This window comes from Panicum virgatum, chromosome 9K (assembly GCF_016808335.1).
Source record: "Panicum virgatum strain AP13 chromosome 9K, P.virgatum_v5, whole genome shotgun sequence".
Taxonomy (NCBI): Eukaryota; Viridiplantae; Streptophyta; class Magnoliopsida; order Poales; family Poaceae; genus Panicum; species Panicum virgatum.
The window spans coordinates 14,155,276-14,173,674 of NC_053144.1; the positions used below are offsets into that span (position 1 = coordinate 14,155,276).

The following is an 18,399-nucleotide window of genomic DNA, read 5'->3' on the forward strand; positions in this document are numbered from 1 at the left end:
CGTCGTTGAGGCTTCACGCCCTCCCCACGCCGCTCCCCTCTCGAGAGGGCCGCATCGGGATGATTGTGGATGATATGTGGGTTACTTTAATAGTTTTTTGATAAAAAATTACAGCTGTCCAACCAAATGGCTTTCTGTTTTTTTCACAGCTGTTTTTCCGTGGCCCACAGCTTACAACAGTTTTTCCAAAAGTCACAGCTCAATCAAACACACCTTTAATTTGCTTCTACTATTTATATTGTCATCTATGCAAGTATTGAAACTAATTACTTGTATACCGAATTGCTCATAAAAGTTTTTATTGTGCACCGAATTTTTTTTGATTGTACCGAATACCGAATTATATATTAAAATTTTGATATAACATACCCTAAGTTTAAATCCTAGATCTGACACTGGACGCGCGAGGTGTTGGGTGCAGAGCTTTCATGGATGGAGGTAGGGCGAGTGCCGCCGCGGCGCACGCACGCACGCAGACAAAATCCGGGGGCCGCCAATCCCCGCGCGACGCGACGCGGGCACCGAGCCGCCGGGCCACCGCGCCGCTCTGCTCTCGGATTCGTCGCATGATCCATCCAAGTCAGCATCACGTCGGCGACCGGAGGCGAGAGAGGCCCAGCCAGCGAGCCATCTCGCGCTCGCCATTGTTGCGAACCTCCGATCCGCCCTCCCGCCCGGCCCGGCCATCTCGCGCTCGCCATTGTTGGTCGGTCGGGTGGGTCGGTCGGTCCGTGGAATATGGATGCTCGACGAACGATCCGGCCCGGTCTCGTCCCGCCACGTGTGCCGCACTTTGCTCGAGTGGGCGTTGCGTTTAGGACTGTAGTGCGCATGCTAAGGCCACTTGTACGTCTGATGAGAGTTTCATGTACATTAAATAGAATGTCATGTCATCGTTTTAGATAATGTGGTACTAATTTAATGAGGAGAGATATGAAATGAGTTTCATATAGATGAAACTATGTATGCACGGTTACCAACACTTGATGAGTCTTAGAATTAAATAGAATGAGAACATATGAAATAGCAAACATAAAACAATGCATTATGGAGGTGAGTTTCATCTATGATTTTATTTGTGTTTTGGTGATGTGGCATTTTTGGAAACAACAAAATAAAACTACCCATTGGAATTGGCCTAAGGCAAAAAGGCGCACGGCTTCCAGATTGTGCTCGTGGCGTATGAGCTTGTACAAGTGTTTTGCAACGCCGACGAATGACGATGAAATTATTTTCGGGGGAAGCTTTAAAAACTAGCCACGTGTACAGATCAGAACGTAGCTAGCCTACGTACGTAGGAGTGACGAAATCAAAGCAAGCGTTAGATTACAATCGACCTTTGCGGTAGTATATACTCGTACAAAACAGTTGTATGGTCCAATCGAGAGGCGGAGCCAGATTTAAAAGTTTTAGAAAAATTATAAGTGCTAATAGGTGCTACTAGTTTAACATTCAACTTTAGTCCATCAGATAAGTAGTGGTATGCAGATCGTAACGATAATTGCCTTTTCTTTTACTAGCATAACGATATCTTCCGGACCACGCGAATGCTTTAAACAATGGCAATGGGGAACAGATGGTTCCTTAAAGCACCTCCAAGAGTTTTCCATCCCAGATTGTCATTCTTATTTTTTTTTGGCAAAAACAGAAAAAATCTTCTCCAACAGTTCCCCATCTCAGATTGCCATTTATGACAAGTTCGAAAAAAGCCTCCGCGCGCGTATATATGCGCGCTCCTATCCGCGGCGCATCCGTCCGTATCAGAAGAGGTGGAAGGGCATAAAAATAATTTTGTTTCTGTCTCAGGGTTCTTGATGTAAGTTTTCATGAGGTGGAAGGGCATAAATATAATTTTGTTTCTCTCTCAGGTTTCTGATGTAAGTTATATCTGAGTTTGGCAAGTGAATTATGCCAAACTATTGGAGATGAGCTCTTTTTTTACTTGGTATATCTTTTTAGAAGTTGACAAAACACAAGATTTGCCAAGTAAAATTTGATAAACTCTTAGAGATGCTCTTATATTTATTCATCAGAGATATTGCTAAATGTTCAAACCGATAGGGGACTAGAGTCAAATGTGAAGATGGTGACTGTTTACCAGTTCCGTACATTTAGGTTTTATTTAGTTGTCTTTAAAATTCCAAAATTTTACGAGATTTCACATCACATCAAATGTTTCAACGTATACATGAAGTATCAAAAGTTTTCGCATCTGAACAGGACCTATCTCTCCCACTTACGCATGGAGTCAGTGAGAAAATACGAAGACCTCCTATGAACGGAACCCTCGCCGGCAAGGTCTTGGCTTCACCGACCGTCGGCGAGACGGGGACCGGCCGCCCGATCGCCGGCCGCACGTTGTTGCCCTCCCCCCGTCCGGGCCGTCCCCGTCCGCCGGCCTCCGAATTCAATTGGCTCGCCGCCCAGCAGACAACAGTCAACACAGAGGCCATGTTTAGATCACAACTCGTAAATCTCGTAAATGCAAAAAAAACATCACATCAAATATTTCGACATATGCATGAAGTACTAAATGAAGTCTATTTACAAAACTTTTTGCATAGATGGATTGTAAATCGCGAGACGAATCTAATGAGCCTACTTAATTCATGATTTGCAACAGTGATGCTACAGTAACCATCCGCTAATTATGAATTAATTAGTATCATTAGATTCGTCTCGCGATTTACAACCTATCTGTGCAAAAAAATATATAAATAAACTTCATTTTGTATTTCAAATTAGTAAAATTCCATCACAAAATTTTTTTACGTTTCATCTAAACAACGCCAGAGTCACAGAGCTCACACGAGCGGCCGCCGACCTTTATCGCCAATGTTGTTTGCGCGCGCCCACAAGTCGCAAGGCCACCGCCTGTGTCAGTTCTGGTCGCGCCCGCGTCCACGGTGACGGTCGCCAGCCGGGCGCCATGGCCCGCCGCGGCAACCCGCCGATCGGGTGACATTCACGGCCGCATTCACTGCCGGAGCACGAAAACCCCGTGTAAAATGTCTAGCAGTGTAGTTCCCCTCGACTCCTTCAAATTTTCTAAACTTTCCATCACATCGAAATATTAAATATAGCAAATAACCCATGCATAAAGTACTGAATATAGGTAAATAAAAAAACTAATTGCATAGTTTTGATGTAAGTTGCGAGACGAATATTAAGCATAATTAGTCTATGATAAAACAATATTTACCATATACAAACGAAAAGTGTTATAGTATTTTTCGCAAACACTTTTCGTATTTTTTGCAACTAAACACATCTCCTAGCAACAAGATGCCGGCCGTCGGGAGGGGACAGCGCGCCGCTGTGCCGGGGGGCGCGTGCCAAATGCTCGCGCCCGGCGCCCCGCACACGCATGTGGCCGGGGGACGGGGGCCGGCGCGTGGCCGCGGCGTGGGCTGTCTGTCCCTCCCTCGGCGCGGGGTGATGGTGAGGTGCCACGGCTGACGGGCGCCCCCGCTGGGCCAGCGCGCGCGATGCGGTCGAGGCAGGTAAGCCCCTGGGCGCGCGTACGTGGCGGGCGCGCGGAGCCCCCCGCGACGCCAGCAAGCGCCAAGCGCGCGCGGCCCGGAACCGCCAAGGCAGGGAAGAAGACGCCGCGCGCCGCCCTCCGCGCCATGCCGGGGGGCCACGCGCTCGCCTCCGCTTCCGCCTGCGCGCCAGCCTGGCCGCCGGCACCTGAGCCCGCGGGTTCCGGCGCTGCTTGTCCACGTCCAGGCCCCCCCCACCCCCCCACTCGGTGGCGCGCTCGTGCAACGCATGGCGTTGCTTGCTGCCTTGTTCGGGTCACCTTTCCAGTGGCTGCGTCCGATGCATTTGGTTCACCGTGTAAATCTTGTGTTTAAGGATGCGAGTGTGATTTGTATAGAAATTATACTGCGGGGTCGGGATCCTATGTTACTAGTATTAGTTCTTTTCGCCGACGAGACATGGGGACGCGATTGACGAGCGCCGTGCCGCGAACCGGGCAAGCAGAATTTAGTGCATTGGAGCCCTTGCGGTTGGCGCTGTCCGAGGGTCCGCGGGCGGGAACAAGCACGGGCAGGAGATCTGCGCCCCTGTCGCCGGCGGTCGGCCGCGGTTTGTCCGAGGTAATCGCGGCTGGGGGCGCGCCCGGCGCTTCCCACTCGGCCACGACAACGAAAGATTCGAGAAGTACTACCTCGCCAGCGTCGGAGGCAATCACACGCACGACTCCCTGCTCCCCCGCTTAATTAGATTAATCATACTACTAATGATGTCTCGACTATTCTTGACGTCCTGCTTGAGTGGCATGCTAGCCGCAGGCAGCAACAAAAGCATGTAACTTGAGAGGTTGGCCGTGCGCCCGCCGCTGTAGCGCGCTTGGCACGGGGGGCGCGTCCAAGGCAGCGCAAGTGCCGAGGCGCAGCGCCGGGAAGCGAGAGGCGCCTCATAAGGGGGACCGTCCCGTCCCGGACGGAGCCAGATTCAGTGACTTACGGCTTACAAGGATTTCAAGCATGAAGTTCCAGAAGCAAGTCACTGAATCTGGCTCCGGAGCGGACAACACCTGGGCCCGAGATAGAAGACTCGATCGCCAGTCGCCCTGCTCCTTTGTCCTGCTGTTTCCTCTTTTTCCGAATAATACTAATATACAACGCAGCAGCAGGCGATAAAATCTTGCGGGGTACATGGTAGGAAAAAAACTAAAGAAAGAATGTTGAAGAAATAGAAAAGAAGGAAAGAAAAAAGAGAAGAAAAGAAGAAATAGAAAAAAAACCACGCTGCCTGCGGCATCGCCGGGCGCAGGCAGGCAGTGGCGCGGGCGCGCGCGGCGCGGGCACGTCCCCGTCAGCGCGTCCCCCCTGCCGCCCCCGCAGCGCACCACGTGGGCGCCCGTCCGCGTCGCGATTCATTCGCCTGCCCCCCCCCCCCCCCCCCCCCCTTGCCTGCCTGCCTTGGACTCGCGGCCCGTTCAAACCGGCCACCCCACGCTCCCCCACACGGCCAGGCCACCACCGCGCCGCCCCCCTCCCCTCCCTCTCCCTGTCAGCTCTTTTCTCTCACCTCCCCCTCACTCACTGACTCACCCACCTCCTCCCTCCCGTCCCCTGCTCCGCCTGCCCCCCGCGCTCTATATATACGCCCGCCTCCTTCCTCCCAACCCAAACCATCCGCCCCACCGGACACCACCACACCAACGGGCTCGCTCGCTCGCTCCAGCCTCCGCCCCCTCGCCGCACACCTCCGCAAAAACCCACCTGATTCCGTGTAAACCCTCACCGCGATCCTCGGCAATTCAGCGGCCGCGATGCAGGGTCTCGCCCCGCCCACCTCTGTTTCCATACACCGACCGGGGTCCAGGGCGGCCCGGGCCCCCAGCTCGGTGAGGTTCGCTCCGCGCGCGGTCAGCTCCGCCGAGTGCCTGCCGCCGGCGACGTTCAAGCCCGCCATTGCCGCGCCGAGGCCCTCCGCGCCCGCGCAGGCCTCGCCGCCGCGGACGGCGGGGAGGAAGAAGGAGCTCAATTTCTTCCAGCGCGCCGCGGCGGCGGCGCTCGACGCGTTTGAGGAGGGGTTCGTGGCGGGCGTCCTCGAGCGCCCCCACGGCCTGCCCCGGACGGCCGACCCGGCCGTGCAGATCGCCGGCAACTTCGCGCCCGTCGGGGAGAGGCCCCCCGCCCGCGAGCTCCCGGTCTCCGGCCGCATCCCGCCCTTTATCAACGGCGTGTACGCGCGCAACGGCGCCAACCCCTGCTTCGACCCCGTCGCCGGGCACCACCTCTTCGACGGCGACGGCATGGTGCACGCGCTGCGGATACGGAACGGCGTCGCCGAGTCCTACGCCTGCCGCTTCACCGAGACCGCGCGCCTGCGCCAGGAGCGCGCGATCGGCCGCCCCGTCTTCCCCAAGGCCATTGGCGAGCTGCACGGCCACTCCGGGATCGCGCGCCTCGCCCTGTTCTACGCGCGCGCCGCGTGCGGGCTCGTCGACCCCTCCCACGGCACCGGCGTCGCCAACGCCGGCCTCGTCTACTTCAACGGGCACCTCCTCGCCATGTCCGAGGACGACCTCCCGTACCACGTGCGCGTCACGGACGGCGGCGACCTCGAGACCGTCGGCCGCTACGACTTCGACGGCCAGCTCGGGTGCGCCATGATCGCGCACCCGAAGCTCGACCCGGCCACCGGCGAGCTCCACGCGCTCAGCTACGACGTCATCAAGAAGCCGTACCTCAAGTACTTCTACTTCAGGCCCGACGGCACCAAGTCCGACGACGTCGAGATCCCGCTGGACCAGCCCACCATGATCCACGACTTCGCCATCACCGAGAATTTCGTCGTCGTGCCCGACCACCAGGTGGTGTTCAAGCTCCAGGAGATGCTGCGCGGCGGCTCGCCCGTGGTGCTAGACAAGGAGAAGACGTCGCGCTTCGGCGTGCTCCCCAAGCACGCCAAGGACGCGTCGGAGATGGCGTGGGTGGACGTGCCGGACTGCTTCTGCTTCCACCTGTGGAACGCGTGGGAGGACGAGGAGACCGGCGAGGTCGTCGTCATCGGCTCCTGCATGACCCCCGCCGACTCCATCTTCAACGAGTCCGACGAGCACCTCGAGAGCGTGCTCACGGAGATCCGCCTGGACACCCGCACCGGCCAGTCCACGCGGCGCGCCATCCTGCCGCCGTCGCAGCAGGTGAACCTGGAGGTGGGCATGGTGAACCACAACCTCCTGGGCCGCAAGACCCGGTACGCGTACCTCGCCGTGGCCGAGCCGTGGCCCAAGGTGTCGGGCTTCGCCAAGGTGGACCTCGCCACGGGCGAGCTGACCAAGTTCGAGTACGGAGAGGGCCGGTTCGGCGGCGAGCCCTGCTTCGTGCCCATGGACCCCGCCGCCGCGCACCCGCGCGGCGAGGACGACGGCTACGTGCTCAGCTTCGTGCACGACGAGCGCGCCGGCACGTCGGAGCTCCTGGTGGTCAATGCCACCGACATGCGGCTGGAGGCCACGGTCCTGCTCCCGTCCCGCGTGCCCTTCGGCTTCCACGGCACCTTCATCACGGCCAACGAGCTCGAGGCCCAGGCCTGATCGCCTGAGCTCCCGTTCGTTCCCCACCTACCTCCGCGTTTCTTGGAGGGCGAGGAGGAACAGAGGAGACACCAGCCATGGATCAGGGGAGAAGTCACCAGAGGGAGCCTCAGCCATAGTAGGTCCCCGGAGTCTTCGCCGTCCCCGACACCACAGTTGCAGCAGTTGGCAGTTAAATTTCCAATTTTTTTAGTGTAATTAAGAGTGTGTTTTAGCTGGGATAGTGGCAGATTAGAGAGAGAGAGAGAGAAAGGGGCCCAGCTCGTAGCTTTTCAGCTGGTGCTTGCTTCTAGAGAGCAGCCAGAGCTCAGCTGGTGCCTGCTGCTAGTATAGTCTACATTTTTTTTTCGTTCCCTTTTTTCTTTGGATCAGACAGGGATATGCTTCCCCGCTCCAGCTCCAGTTGTTGTCACTCCTCTCAGTGGACTGGAGTGTCCGGGGTCTTGGTTGCCGCTACTTGCTCGCCATTGCCGCCCAGTTGCCGCTGAGGTGTTGCTGGCATAGTGATCATTTGTCGATAGTATAATAAAAATGGTGATGATTCTGCCTCAATTTCTGTCCAGAGATTCAAATCTTGTTTTTGCTCCTCGGTTCTATCCTTGTGCCCTCTTCTTGGGGGGTTGGGGGGGGGGGGGTCTCTGTTGCTGGGCTACGCCGCTACGGGGATTTCCCAAGGCCTCCTTTTGGTTTTTTTAAAAAAAAAACAGAGGCCTAATTGTCCGGCCCCGGGCATGGTGATCTTGGTGCCGAACGCGGATGGAAATTTTGCCTCTTCCACATATCCTCTGCTGGTCCACTCGTGTGGGGGTTTGTTTTTGGCCTTGTTTGGTTGGTGCTAGATTTCTAGCACTAGTGAATAGTAAAATTTTTTGACCGCTAATTACGGTGTCAACACAAAGTCAGTTTGCAAAATCAATTTTAGAACCCGGCGCCAGTGACTATAAAGAATCTAACGAGGCCTTTGACCCCGCGATTAGAGGATTGTACTGTAGCATCACTGTAGCAAATCATCGATTAATTACCGCCGTTAGATTCGTCGCGAAAAATTACACCCATCCCTAAAAATATTTTGCAAATAGACTTTATTTAATACTTTATACATGCGAGATTCTTTTTTCGGGATGTGTGCGTGCTAGTTTCCTAGCACAGCCAAACAAGACCCTTGTTTCTTTCGGGGAACTGTGCCCTGACGGAGTGTGCATGGACACTGGCGCGCTGGTGGCTGGGGGAGTTGTTTGAGAAGGACTTTCTGCAAATTGACGACGCGGATTGGGGCTTTGTCGTCTGTGATGCGGTTCGGTGTTGCAGGTGAGGACTTGTAGATGCTGTTGACATTGTGCGGAAATGCGCTTCAGAGAGTTTCCGGAGTCCGTGTTGCCATGTTTAGTTCTCAAAAGTTTTCCTATACTACTCGTCACATTGAATCTTCAGACATATACACAGGGCATTAAATGCAGTTAAAAAATATAACTCATTATATAGTTTAACTGTAAACGACGAGACAAATTATTTAAGCTTAATTAGTTTATAATTGGAAATTAATTACCAAATAACAATAAAAGTGTTACAGCACCAAAAATCTAAAAAAATACCTTAAAATTTGTCATATCGAATGTTTGGACACATGCACGAGTATTAAATAAAATCTGATTACAAAACATTTTACTCAGATGAGTTGTAAATCGCGAGTCGAATCTAATAAGTCTAATCATTCACTAATTATAGATTAATTAGGATCATTAGATTCATCTCGCGGTTTACAACTCATTCGTGTAAAACTTTTTGTAAATATATTTTGTTTAGTACTCCGAAATAGTAAAATTCTTTTTTTCAAAAAATTTACGGCAAAGAAACTAAACACAGCCTCACTGGGTCGGCTAGTTTCACATTGTTTCCGTGCTGAATTCGCCCTTAATTGGTTTTGTCAAGCCATTTTTTTTAATGTTGTTCCTCTTGGGGGAGCATGAATACAACGCAAGATTGTACACGCCTTGTTGCGTCAGTCAGTCAGAGCTCGCACCTTTCTCTTGTTTCTTTCTTTTGGGGCTCTTTTGTGTTTCGTTTTCAAAAAAGAAAGAAACAAGGAACACATGTACATACACGTTTCTTTTCCAGCATCTGCATGCCAAGATTACTTCACAAGAAGACCACAAAAACTGCGTGCCACCTCCTAAAAAAGCCGCAGAGAAACTAAAGTTTAAGAACCTTCTAGCGGATGCAGGAAACGCGGGCAAACTTTATCCCCACGTGCTATAGAATCCGTCGCAAGGAAAGCATGCCATCCTTTTCCCTGCGACTGAGCCCGCGCACGGTGCGCGATCATACGCTTGCCGTGGCTGCCGCCTCTCCCCGGATGCCCCAGCCCTTCGGCCCGTCGTCGCCCATCCCCGGTGCAGCCCAGGTGATGGATTTAGAATCAGCCGCATGGCCGCAAGGAAATTAAGAGTAGCCGCATGGGCAATGTGACGGCGGATGCACGCGTAGCCATCGTCTCCGTGCTTCTTTTTTTTTTTGTGGCCTCGCCGTCGTGTTTCACACCGCTCTCGTGCTGGAAACCGTACGTGTTTCACGCCGCCACCGCGTCGAGCGCGGCCGGTCGAGGCGGTTCGTTCGAAGGAATGAGAAGCATCATTACCTACAGGAAGAAAACAGGGTTTCTACTGCTTGGCCTTGTCATCATCCTAGTTTTTCCTTCTTTTTTTACTCCACTGCTGCTTATCGCTTACTCCCTCTGTCCCGTTTCATTAGTCGCTAGAAATCCGTGCTTGTGAGGGGGCACAACTCCCAAACGACAATTATAAAGGGACGGAGGGAGTACTCGTCTTTGGATTACCGTCAATCATCAATTAATTACTGTCATTAGATTCATCGCGAAAAATTACACTCATTTCTGAAAAAGTTTTGCAAATAAACTACATTTAGTACTCCATGCATGCGAGATTCTCTTCTCGAGAAACATGCGCGAAAAAAAACCAGCCTTTGTTTTAATAGTTTTGTTTTTGTCAATCGCCCGGACGAAGTGACATAAAAATCTACTCCAATTCGCAGGCGAGCAGGCGAGCAGCCGCAGCCCCCCAGCCAGCCCAGCGTCCCGAGAGGCGGAGACCGCGCGACCGAAAGCGCCCAACTAACTAACAAAACCGACCGGTCAGTCGGTCATCCCCATCCGCAGCAGCCACCTGATGACCATCCGCCGCGGCCTGCGCAGGACCGTCCCCTGCTTGCCTGTGCCGTCGCGGACGCCGGACGCGGAGAGAGAGAGAGAGAGAGAGAGAGAGAGAGAGAGAGAGAGAGAGAGAGAGAGAGAGAGAGAGAGAGAGATGCCACGTCCCTTTCGCGGCCATTACCGTCTCCGTTCGCCAGGAGCGCGCGCGCCCGGCACGTATACGCGGCCACGTCGCGGTCGCGGGTCGCGCCGACCATGCACGTCGCGTCGCCGTCGGCGCCGAGCGCCGAGCGCGACGCCGGCCGTTGGCCGTTGCTCCGATACGATCCCGCGCGGCACTCGCGATGGCTGGCAGGCGATCCGGGCGCCGGCCACGCACTCGCACGCAGTGTGAAACGGAGCCCCCCTCCCCTCCCACCCTCCCTGCCGAAACGTCCCTTTTGGGGGAAAAATGTTGCGGCAGACGCGCATTGCCGGTTGGCGCTGCTGCTGCCGTGCCCGTGCTCCTGCCTCGACCGTTAGTCCCCGTGCTCGTTCAGAGTGCTAGTAGTAGTGTAGTAGCAGGGAGGATGGCCACGCGCCGATCGATCGAGGGCGGCCGGCCTCGCTCTCGCGATCGAGCCTTTCACGTCCCCATCCACCGGCGCGCCCCCGTATCCCCCCAACCGGCCGCGGGACAGGGACGCGCTCGCTCCTCCATGATCCATCGGCTTGCATGCGTGCCAGGGAAACGCAACGGTAGGAGGCTAGGAGCCTAGGAGGGAAGGGCGGATGAGGCCGCGCGCAACGGACGGCGACGCGGGACGTCGTCGTTGTCGCCGGGCCGGCGGGGCAGCGGCCGTTCGGATCGATCCGGCGCCGGGGATGTCTGCGCGCGCACGTCGTCGATCGAGGAGGGGGACCGGGATAGACCGAATGGGTGTCCTGAGTGGAGCTAGAGTCTCTGTCCACCGGTACGGGAGAACGTGGACAGCCGTGGCTGCTTCCCCCGGCGTCCCAAGAAAATCTAGCCGACCTGCTACCGTTTCAAGTGATAGGATTTTTCATTTTTCCCCTTTGAGAAATCCACATTCTGTCCGTTTATGAAGATCGTCCATAAGCTCCATGAGCCAAACACTCTCCCTTGGAAACGATGGTTCTTTTCCCATTCCTCCCTGGATGATCTTGGTGGGCATGATCTCTCCTATCTGTCCAAACTCATCGCGTCCGAGCTCCCCCACTACAGAGCTCTCACCTCTGTCCGTGTGGGCAACGGGCGCCACACCTCATTCTGGCATGATAAATGGCTCTTGAACACTACTATTGCCGAGACGTTTCCAGCACTCTTCTCTCACTGCACCCACCCCAACCTAACCGTGCAAGCGGCGTTCCACGCTCCGTTCGGCCAGTTTTTGCATCCCAGGCTCACCCGCGCTGCCGCCGAGGAAAAAACTCTTCTCTTCGATTGCCTGCAACACTTCTCTCCCACTGAGGAACCGGATGTCCGCTCCCTGTCCCTCCTTCCCCGTGCAGTCTTTTCCTCAAGCTCCGCCTATCATGTTTCACACCTAAATGATCCTCCTAACCCAGATGCTTATCGTTGCTGGAACACTAAACTCCCCTCCAAGGTCCGGTTCTTTGGTTGGCTCTTACACCATGGCAGACTGAACACTAGGTCGAACCTTCTACACACTGGCGGAGCTTGAACTCGAATTTCAAACAAATGAGGGGGGTCACTCTTTTGCTACAGTAATAAACAGTATCCATTTACTATTCACGTAGTGGGAATTTTCATTGCCCCAGGGGGGCCAAAGCCCCCCTTGGCCCCAATGAAGCTCCGCCCTTGCTTCTGCACCGGAACATCCGTAAACCTGACGAAGCCGGTTGCGAAAGCTGCCCAGATACACTGGAAACTGATGACCATATTTTCATATCCTGTCCTCGGGCGCAAGAGGTTTGGCGTCGGCTGGGTGTCAGCGTCGTGGGGGGCATGCAGCGAGCTCCTTGGGTGTTGGGATGCGAACTCCAGCTTCCTCATTCAGTTCAGGTGGATGTGATTCTTCTGTTGCTGTGGCAATTGTGGAAGGCCCGCAATGCACTTATTTTTGAAAAGATCAACACCTCTCCTGTAGAGGTTCTTGTTAATATGGACTTTTGGAGGTGTCGCTTTAGAAATTTTGCCTCTGATTTTAACAGGTGGCACTCCTTTGTGCTCTCTTGTCTCTAGTCTCCTGATTTCTCCTCCATTGCAGGAGAACGTTGTACTCTCTCCCCGGTATGCCGGGTGTATTTTGTACCTGAACTCTAGTACAATTGCAATGAATGAAAAGTAGGTGGGGATCTCCCCCGAATTTGTTCAAAAAAAAAACATTCTGTCCGTTTGAGGTATGATGGTCCGGGACCCCAATTGTGCCGACTGCCGACCTAGCGTTCAATTCCCGACGCCCAAAGTTGAGCACCAGGTGGTCTCGACGTTTGGCTCAACTCAACGTCAGACTTCACGCACGCCACAAAAACCTTCCTAGCTTTACTACTTGCCACGCTCGGAGGCCAAACACGCTAGCTATCACTCTCCTCCTGCAGTCAAGAAACTCGAACGAAGACGTTATCCAACCCCCCATTTGTTTGTTGCCCAATCCGCGGATATCATAGTGTATTTTACCGACCAACCTTTGGAGAGTAGAAAAGCAGAGATGGCAAAGAGCGAGGCCTGATCTGCGTGCTCAGCTGACAACGACGCGAACCGTCCGAATTTTGGCGTCCTTCCTCGACTGGTCGTCACTGACCGGGCCGCCATTTCCGTACGGTCCAAGCTCATCAGCTCGAGCCAAAGCTAGGGCCGAAAAGCGACGCGATTTCCAAGTTTTCTAATGGACTGGTTAGCGCGGCAAGAAAGCTACTGCTTATACGAGCTATATATACGCGCACACATATTTATATATATATCATATCTGCGTAAAGAAGCCATTCTTAATCTATTATATTAATAAATGGGTGTTAGAAAAAGTTAAAAGAAGCCACCACGTTCGCCGAGAGAGTCAAAAAAATTCCCACATTAATAAAAAAAATTGGAATGTCAAAATTTATAAAGATCTAACGGTCTAGATTAATTAGAAGAGTCGTATCAATGTATTGATCGTGATAAAAAAATATTTTGGAAAGGCATCAACTCCGATCGGAAAAAGAGTCCAGGAGAAAAGAATCTGACTTGGCCGACTCGGATAGGAAAAGGAGTCCAGCCAAGACAATGGAACCTTAGCTTTGCCTAACACAAATAATAAAATATTTGATATTCCATAGCAGTTACGTACATGTATTTGGAAAGGTACCTATCAATAAATATAGAACTCGGACAAGAAAAGGATTGTAGCCATGTAAATATAGATGGCCAACTAGCAGAATTCAAACAATCACCCCTACGGGCTTATTCTCCGCGTGTCTGCCGCTGGAATCAGCTTCCATCCATCTTGCTTGCGACCGTCGTGCTGCTAGCTACCAGTATTTGCCAGGAATTCAAGTTGCATCATCTCTTTGAAAACAGGTATTAACAATCTAGATTTCTTCTACAGCCTATCTTTCCATCAAACTCAGGTATTATCCCACGCCGCCACCTCTTCATGTCGTACAAATACACATAATCTGTTTGCAAAACTTTTTACAGGTACTAACAATATGACATACAACAAAATTAGACAACTGACAATAGTTGGGCAGTCATGGAACATTAAAGTGAGAGTTATAAGAATATGGGAATCAATTAATTTAGCAACAGATGAACTTATGAGCTTAGATATGATTCTTATGCATGGATGAACAGATATTGTTCTTTGCAACATAATTTTTCTTTCAGCAATAAATCTTATCATATGTTTAAGTACTCACTATAAAAGCATTTATTGTCTTTTACAGGGTGAAACAATTCGTGCTACTATTTGGAAAAATCATATTGACAATTATAAGCCAAAGATCATTGAGGGCTCTATCTATGCACTTAGCAATTTCAAAGTCCAAGAAGATGCCATATATCGTCCAGTAAAGAATCTACTAAAAATAGTTTTTGTCTATAATACAAATGTCCAGGCACTGGATGCAGATTCAGTCAATTTTAGAAAGTATTACTTTGAGTTTGCTTCTAGAGATACACTGCTAGAGCGGAAAAATATAGATAAACAATGCTCAGGTATTTCTATGATAAGCGTACTAAATTATATCTAGATTGTATATTTTTAATATATTAATTTTTTTCTACTGTTTGCAGATGTTATTGGATAACTCACAAAGATTAAGAAACTTGAATCCAGGATCATAATGAAAAATACTGCCAATCCACGCAAAAAGGATATTCGAGAGATTGAACTTCTGAATATCAAAGTAAGACTCTGCATTTGCTTCAAATTAATAAGAACCATGAAATAATATTACCATCATTTGATCTAATAATTGAATACTATGGCACAACTTCAGGAATGATACAATCAGGATAACTTTATGGGGAGATTTAACTCATTCTCTGAATGAGGATGTTGTTGGAAAACACACTGTCGTAATTGTTACATCAACAATGGTGGAAGGTTTGCAAGGTAAATTATAGTTTTAAATATAGACAATGATTGTTGCATTCATGAAAATTAATATACATTTGTGAATTAAATAGGTACACTATCTCTAAAGTCAACCAATGGCACAAGATTATATATAGACTTAGATATACCTGAAACCTGGAAGCTTATTGACAGGTATGCAAAATATTCTTCTCTTTATTCATTACACAAAGTTCAAATTCAAGACTAACTTTTAATAGTCCCCTAATAACACTTATTTTGTAGTGTTCCATATGGAGAAACTGTACCAAAATTAATGGAGGTAGATAAAAGTACAAAAGGTACCATCCAGGAACAAATGTTTTATAACGGAAGAACTTTACAAGACATTACTCAGATGAGACATGACAACCCAAAAAGATCAGGTACAATATACTATTCACATATCTGATTATTTAGTTGAAAAGTTCATGATTTTATTTTTTTTAATGAGCACTAATCCTTTCTTATCCTTAACATGTGAAGCGTCCCCTCATAAGAGAAGACTTAAAAGTGATACAATATCAGTCCCAGGAGGCTGATAATATTTTTATTACATCAGATGGTACATCACCGTACAACTCTATGCGGAAGTGGGCAGTGAAGCGCCACTATCGTGAGGATAACAACTAACACCCACACAACGATATTAACTACGAAGAGGGGGCCATCAGAGTCTTGCGCCATGCGGAACTTCTTGCGGGTGACCCTATCCACAAGCAAGGTTGGGTGCAAGACGGAACCTCTACTCAACTTCTTCGGGAACGAAGTTTGGATCTTCCTCTGTAAGAATTAAGAATGGGGTGAGTACAAACGTACTCAGCAAGTCCAACCACACCCACGGAGGGGGTACAAACAGAATATAATGCATAGGGTAAATCAAGGATAAGGCTAGGGTTTTATTTGTGGAAAGCTAATTTTTATGCAGGGGTTCATTTGAAAGAAAGAATTTTCAAAGCAAGTTTTCTTATACCAAGTAACACGTAGTGTTGATCCACACAGTATCCAAGTTTTAAGTTCTACCGGACTCCTCATCTGCCGTAGCACACGGCATAACTGCCGGACACCTTTCCAAAACAACTCACGACAACCCATCCATTCCCAGAAGAAACACTAGTTATGTGACCACACCGTAACTCACCCAGTACCGTGGGCACGGCTATTCGAATAGATTCTTAACTCTGCAGAGGTGTGCAACTTTACCCACAAGCGGGGTACCGCAACTCGATCATCTTAGTGTCGGCGTAGATCCCAACAAAGCCATTACCCACCTTAGCTAGACCTGACTAGCCATCACGGGATCCACCAAGGGGTCATTGATCTGTCACAGAGGTTTTAATCGGGGCATAAGTCACACAGAGCTAATCCCTTCTCCTTGATCACCCGTTGCTCTCAGCTCTCCTGATGGCTATCAGACCAACTAGTGGGGTTTATGCTAAGCCTTTGCCCATTCAACGGTCGAGTGGATTGCACGATAGTGGAGTTAGGTGAGATGACACACCAACTCGGTCCTTAGTTGTGACAAGATGGATATCTCCCTTCCTTACTCTGCCACACAGGCACGAGCACACCGTTCGGCAGTTCACACAGAAGTGTCATCCATCTCGTCTAATTTCATCTTTCGAAATTCCACATTTTCTCTTTCCACACACTCACACATTTTTCCTTTTATAAAACAAGTTGTATTGTGTTTAAGGTTCTAAGCGTTCTAGCAGCGATTAACGTCCAAATTACATTCAGACATTAATCTAGGTGGTCAAGGAATGGTTATAACAAATCAAGGGGTGGCTATTCAACCATGTTTTCAGCAGGCAAAACATATACAGTTTTGTAAAATAGACTAATAGGTTGTATTTATAAAAACTGGGATAAAACATGTATCAAAGGGCGGGATTGAACTTGCCGTCTTCAAAGCCTTCCGGGAAGTCCTGATCGAGGTACTGTCCTTCGGGTTCGCGGTCGCGGAACTGGTCCTTGTTTGCTTGCTCGCAGTATTGCTCATTGACGAGTTCTCCCTCATTCACACCGTGATCTATGACGCATACAAACAAACACACAATCAAGAAAAAGAAATAAAAGTTTTATCATTGAGCTCGAATCGGGAACAATTAAGATATGGATATATGAGCAATATTTTTGTGCGGTTTCCTAATGGCATGGCAAAAATTATATTAGAAATGGCGTGGTAAAGTTTCAGGTCAATTGGATGATTTTTGGCGCATAAAATGACGAGTTAAAGAGGTGTTTAGGGTCCAAACCGGAATCAGGGGTCTATTTGCAAATATTTTTGGTGGGGCAAGGGCTTGATTGGTATTTCAGAAAATGTCCGGGCTATTTCAAAAAAGGTCAAGGGTTTATTTAGAATTAAGTTTATATGGTGGAAAGGGTTTGTTTTGGAATATAATAAAAGGGAGGGTTTATTTTGTAAGAAAAAGGCTAAAGAGTGGGAGGGTTCTTTAAAGAATAGAGGGAATGGGAGGCGCCTTTGGGCAATTTTGCCCCTCCTTCTTCTACCTCCCGACAGGAACAGAGGAGGGGGGAGGTTGGGGCGCCGGCGGCCCTGTGGCCGGCGTCCTGGGCCACGGCGGCGGCTGAGGGAAGGGGGAAAAGGGGCAGGGTGGCGCCGGGGACCGATTCCCCTCCTCAATTTCAGAGGAGGGCCTGCAGGGGCGGCGCCATGGTAGCGGGCGGCAGCCTACGGCCGGCGTGCATGGCGGCGGTGCTGCGGGGCTCGGCGGCGGCCGGGGCTAGGGAAAAAATGGAGAGGAGAGCGATGGGAATCCCTCCCCTACCTTGGTTCGGGCTGGGGCGCAGCGAGGAGGTGGGGCGACGAGGGTGGGCGGCGGCGGCCACGACGTCTCTGGGTGGCAGCGTAGCAAGGCCGGAGAGGAGGGGCACAGGGGCAATGTGGCTTGTGGTGGTGGTTGCCGATGCGACGGGCCTCTTTATAGGCGGAATAAGGTGGTGGAGGAGGGGGTCCGCGGTGGTGGTCGGCCGGCGAGCTCGGCGGGCGCCATTAATGGCGTTGGGGCCGGCTTGGCCGCTTGCGGGCGTCGCGGGGTGGCGTGGGCGTCGAGGATGTCGTCGTGCAGGGGAGGACGAGCACGTGGAGGAGGGGGCGGTTGCTGTGCCTGTCGTCGCGCTGTTCGCGAACAGCGCGGCTCGGGCGGCGAGGCGGCGACGTCGTGCTCGACGACGGGCGGCGCGGCGAGCACAGGTGATAGGACGAGTCAGGTAGCGACGAGCGGCGCGGCGAGCATCCTGGGCACGCGGAGCGCGTGGGCACGGGTGCGCGGGGCAGGTTCAGGGGTATGCGCGTGCGCGGGCAGGAAATAGGGGAGAAGGAAGGAGAAAGAAGAAAGGAGAAGGAGGGAGAAAAAAAGAAAAGAAGAAAAGGAAAGGAAAAGGAGGAAAGAAAAAGAGAGAGGAAAAGAAAGAGAGGGGCGCGGCGCGATTTGCGGCGGGCGGTCGCGCGTGGGAGACAGACAGCCGAGCGGCGTGGGATGGGACGGCGGCGAGGAAAAAGAGGGAGGGGTACGGTCGGCGGAAAAAAGAAAAGAAAAGATGGAACGACGATTGAAATCGGATGTCGGGACGGCAAAAACTTCTGGGAAGGA

At 51.4% G+C, this 18,399-nt stretch overlaps 1 protein-coding gene across 1 annotated transcript; it reads left to right on the plus strand.

Moving 5' to 3' along the window:
• The first annotated feature begins 5,137 nt into the window (after positions 1-5,137).
• On the plus strand, positions 5,138-7,609 carry LOC120650247 (9-cis-epoxycarotenoid dioxygenase 1, chloroplastic-like). The gene is made up of 2 exons (XM_039927286.1): positions 5,138-5,210; positions 5,241-7,609. The coding sequence occupies exon 2, from the start codon at positions 5,285-5,287 to the stop codon at positions 7,055-7,057; it is 1,773 nt and encodes a 590-aa protein (XP_039783220.1). The 5' UTR covers positions 5,138-5,210; positions 5,241-5,284; the 3' UTR covers positions 7,058-7,609.
• Positions 7,610-18,399: the final 10,790 nt, after the last annotated feature.

Excerpts from the sequence above, each read along its gene's own strand:
- LOC120650247 (XM_039927286.1), top strand. The coding sequence starts at position 5,285 with ATGCAGGGTCTCGCCCCGCCCACCTCTGTTTCCATACACCGACCGGGG.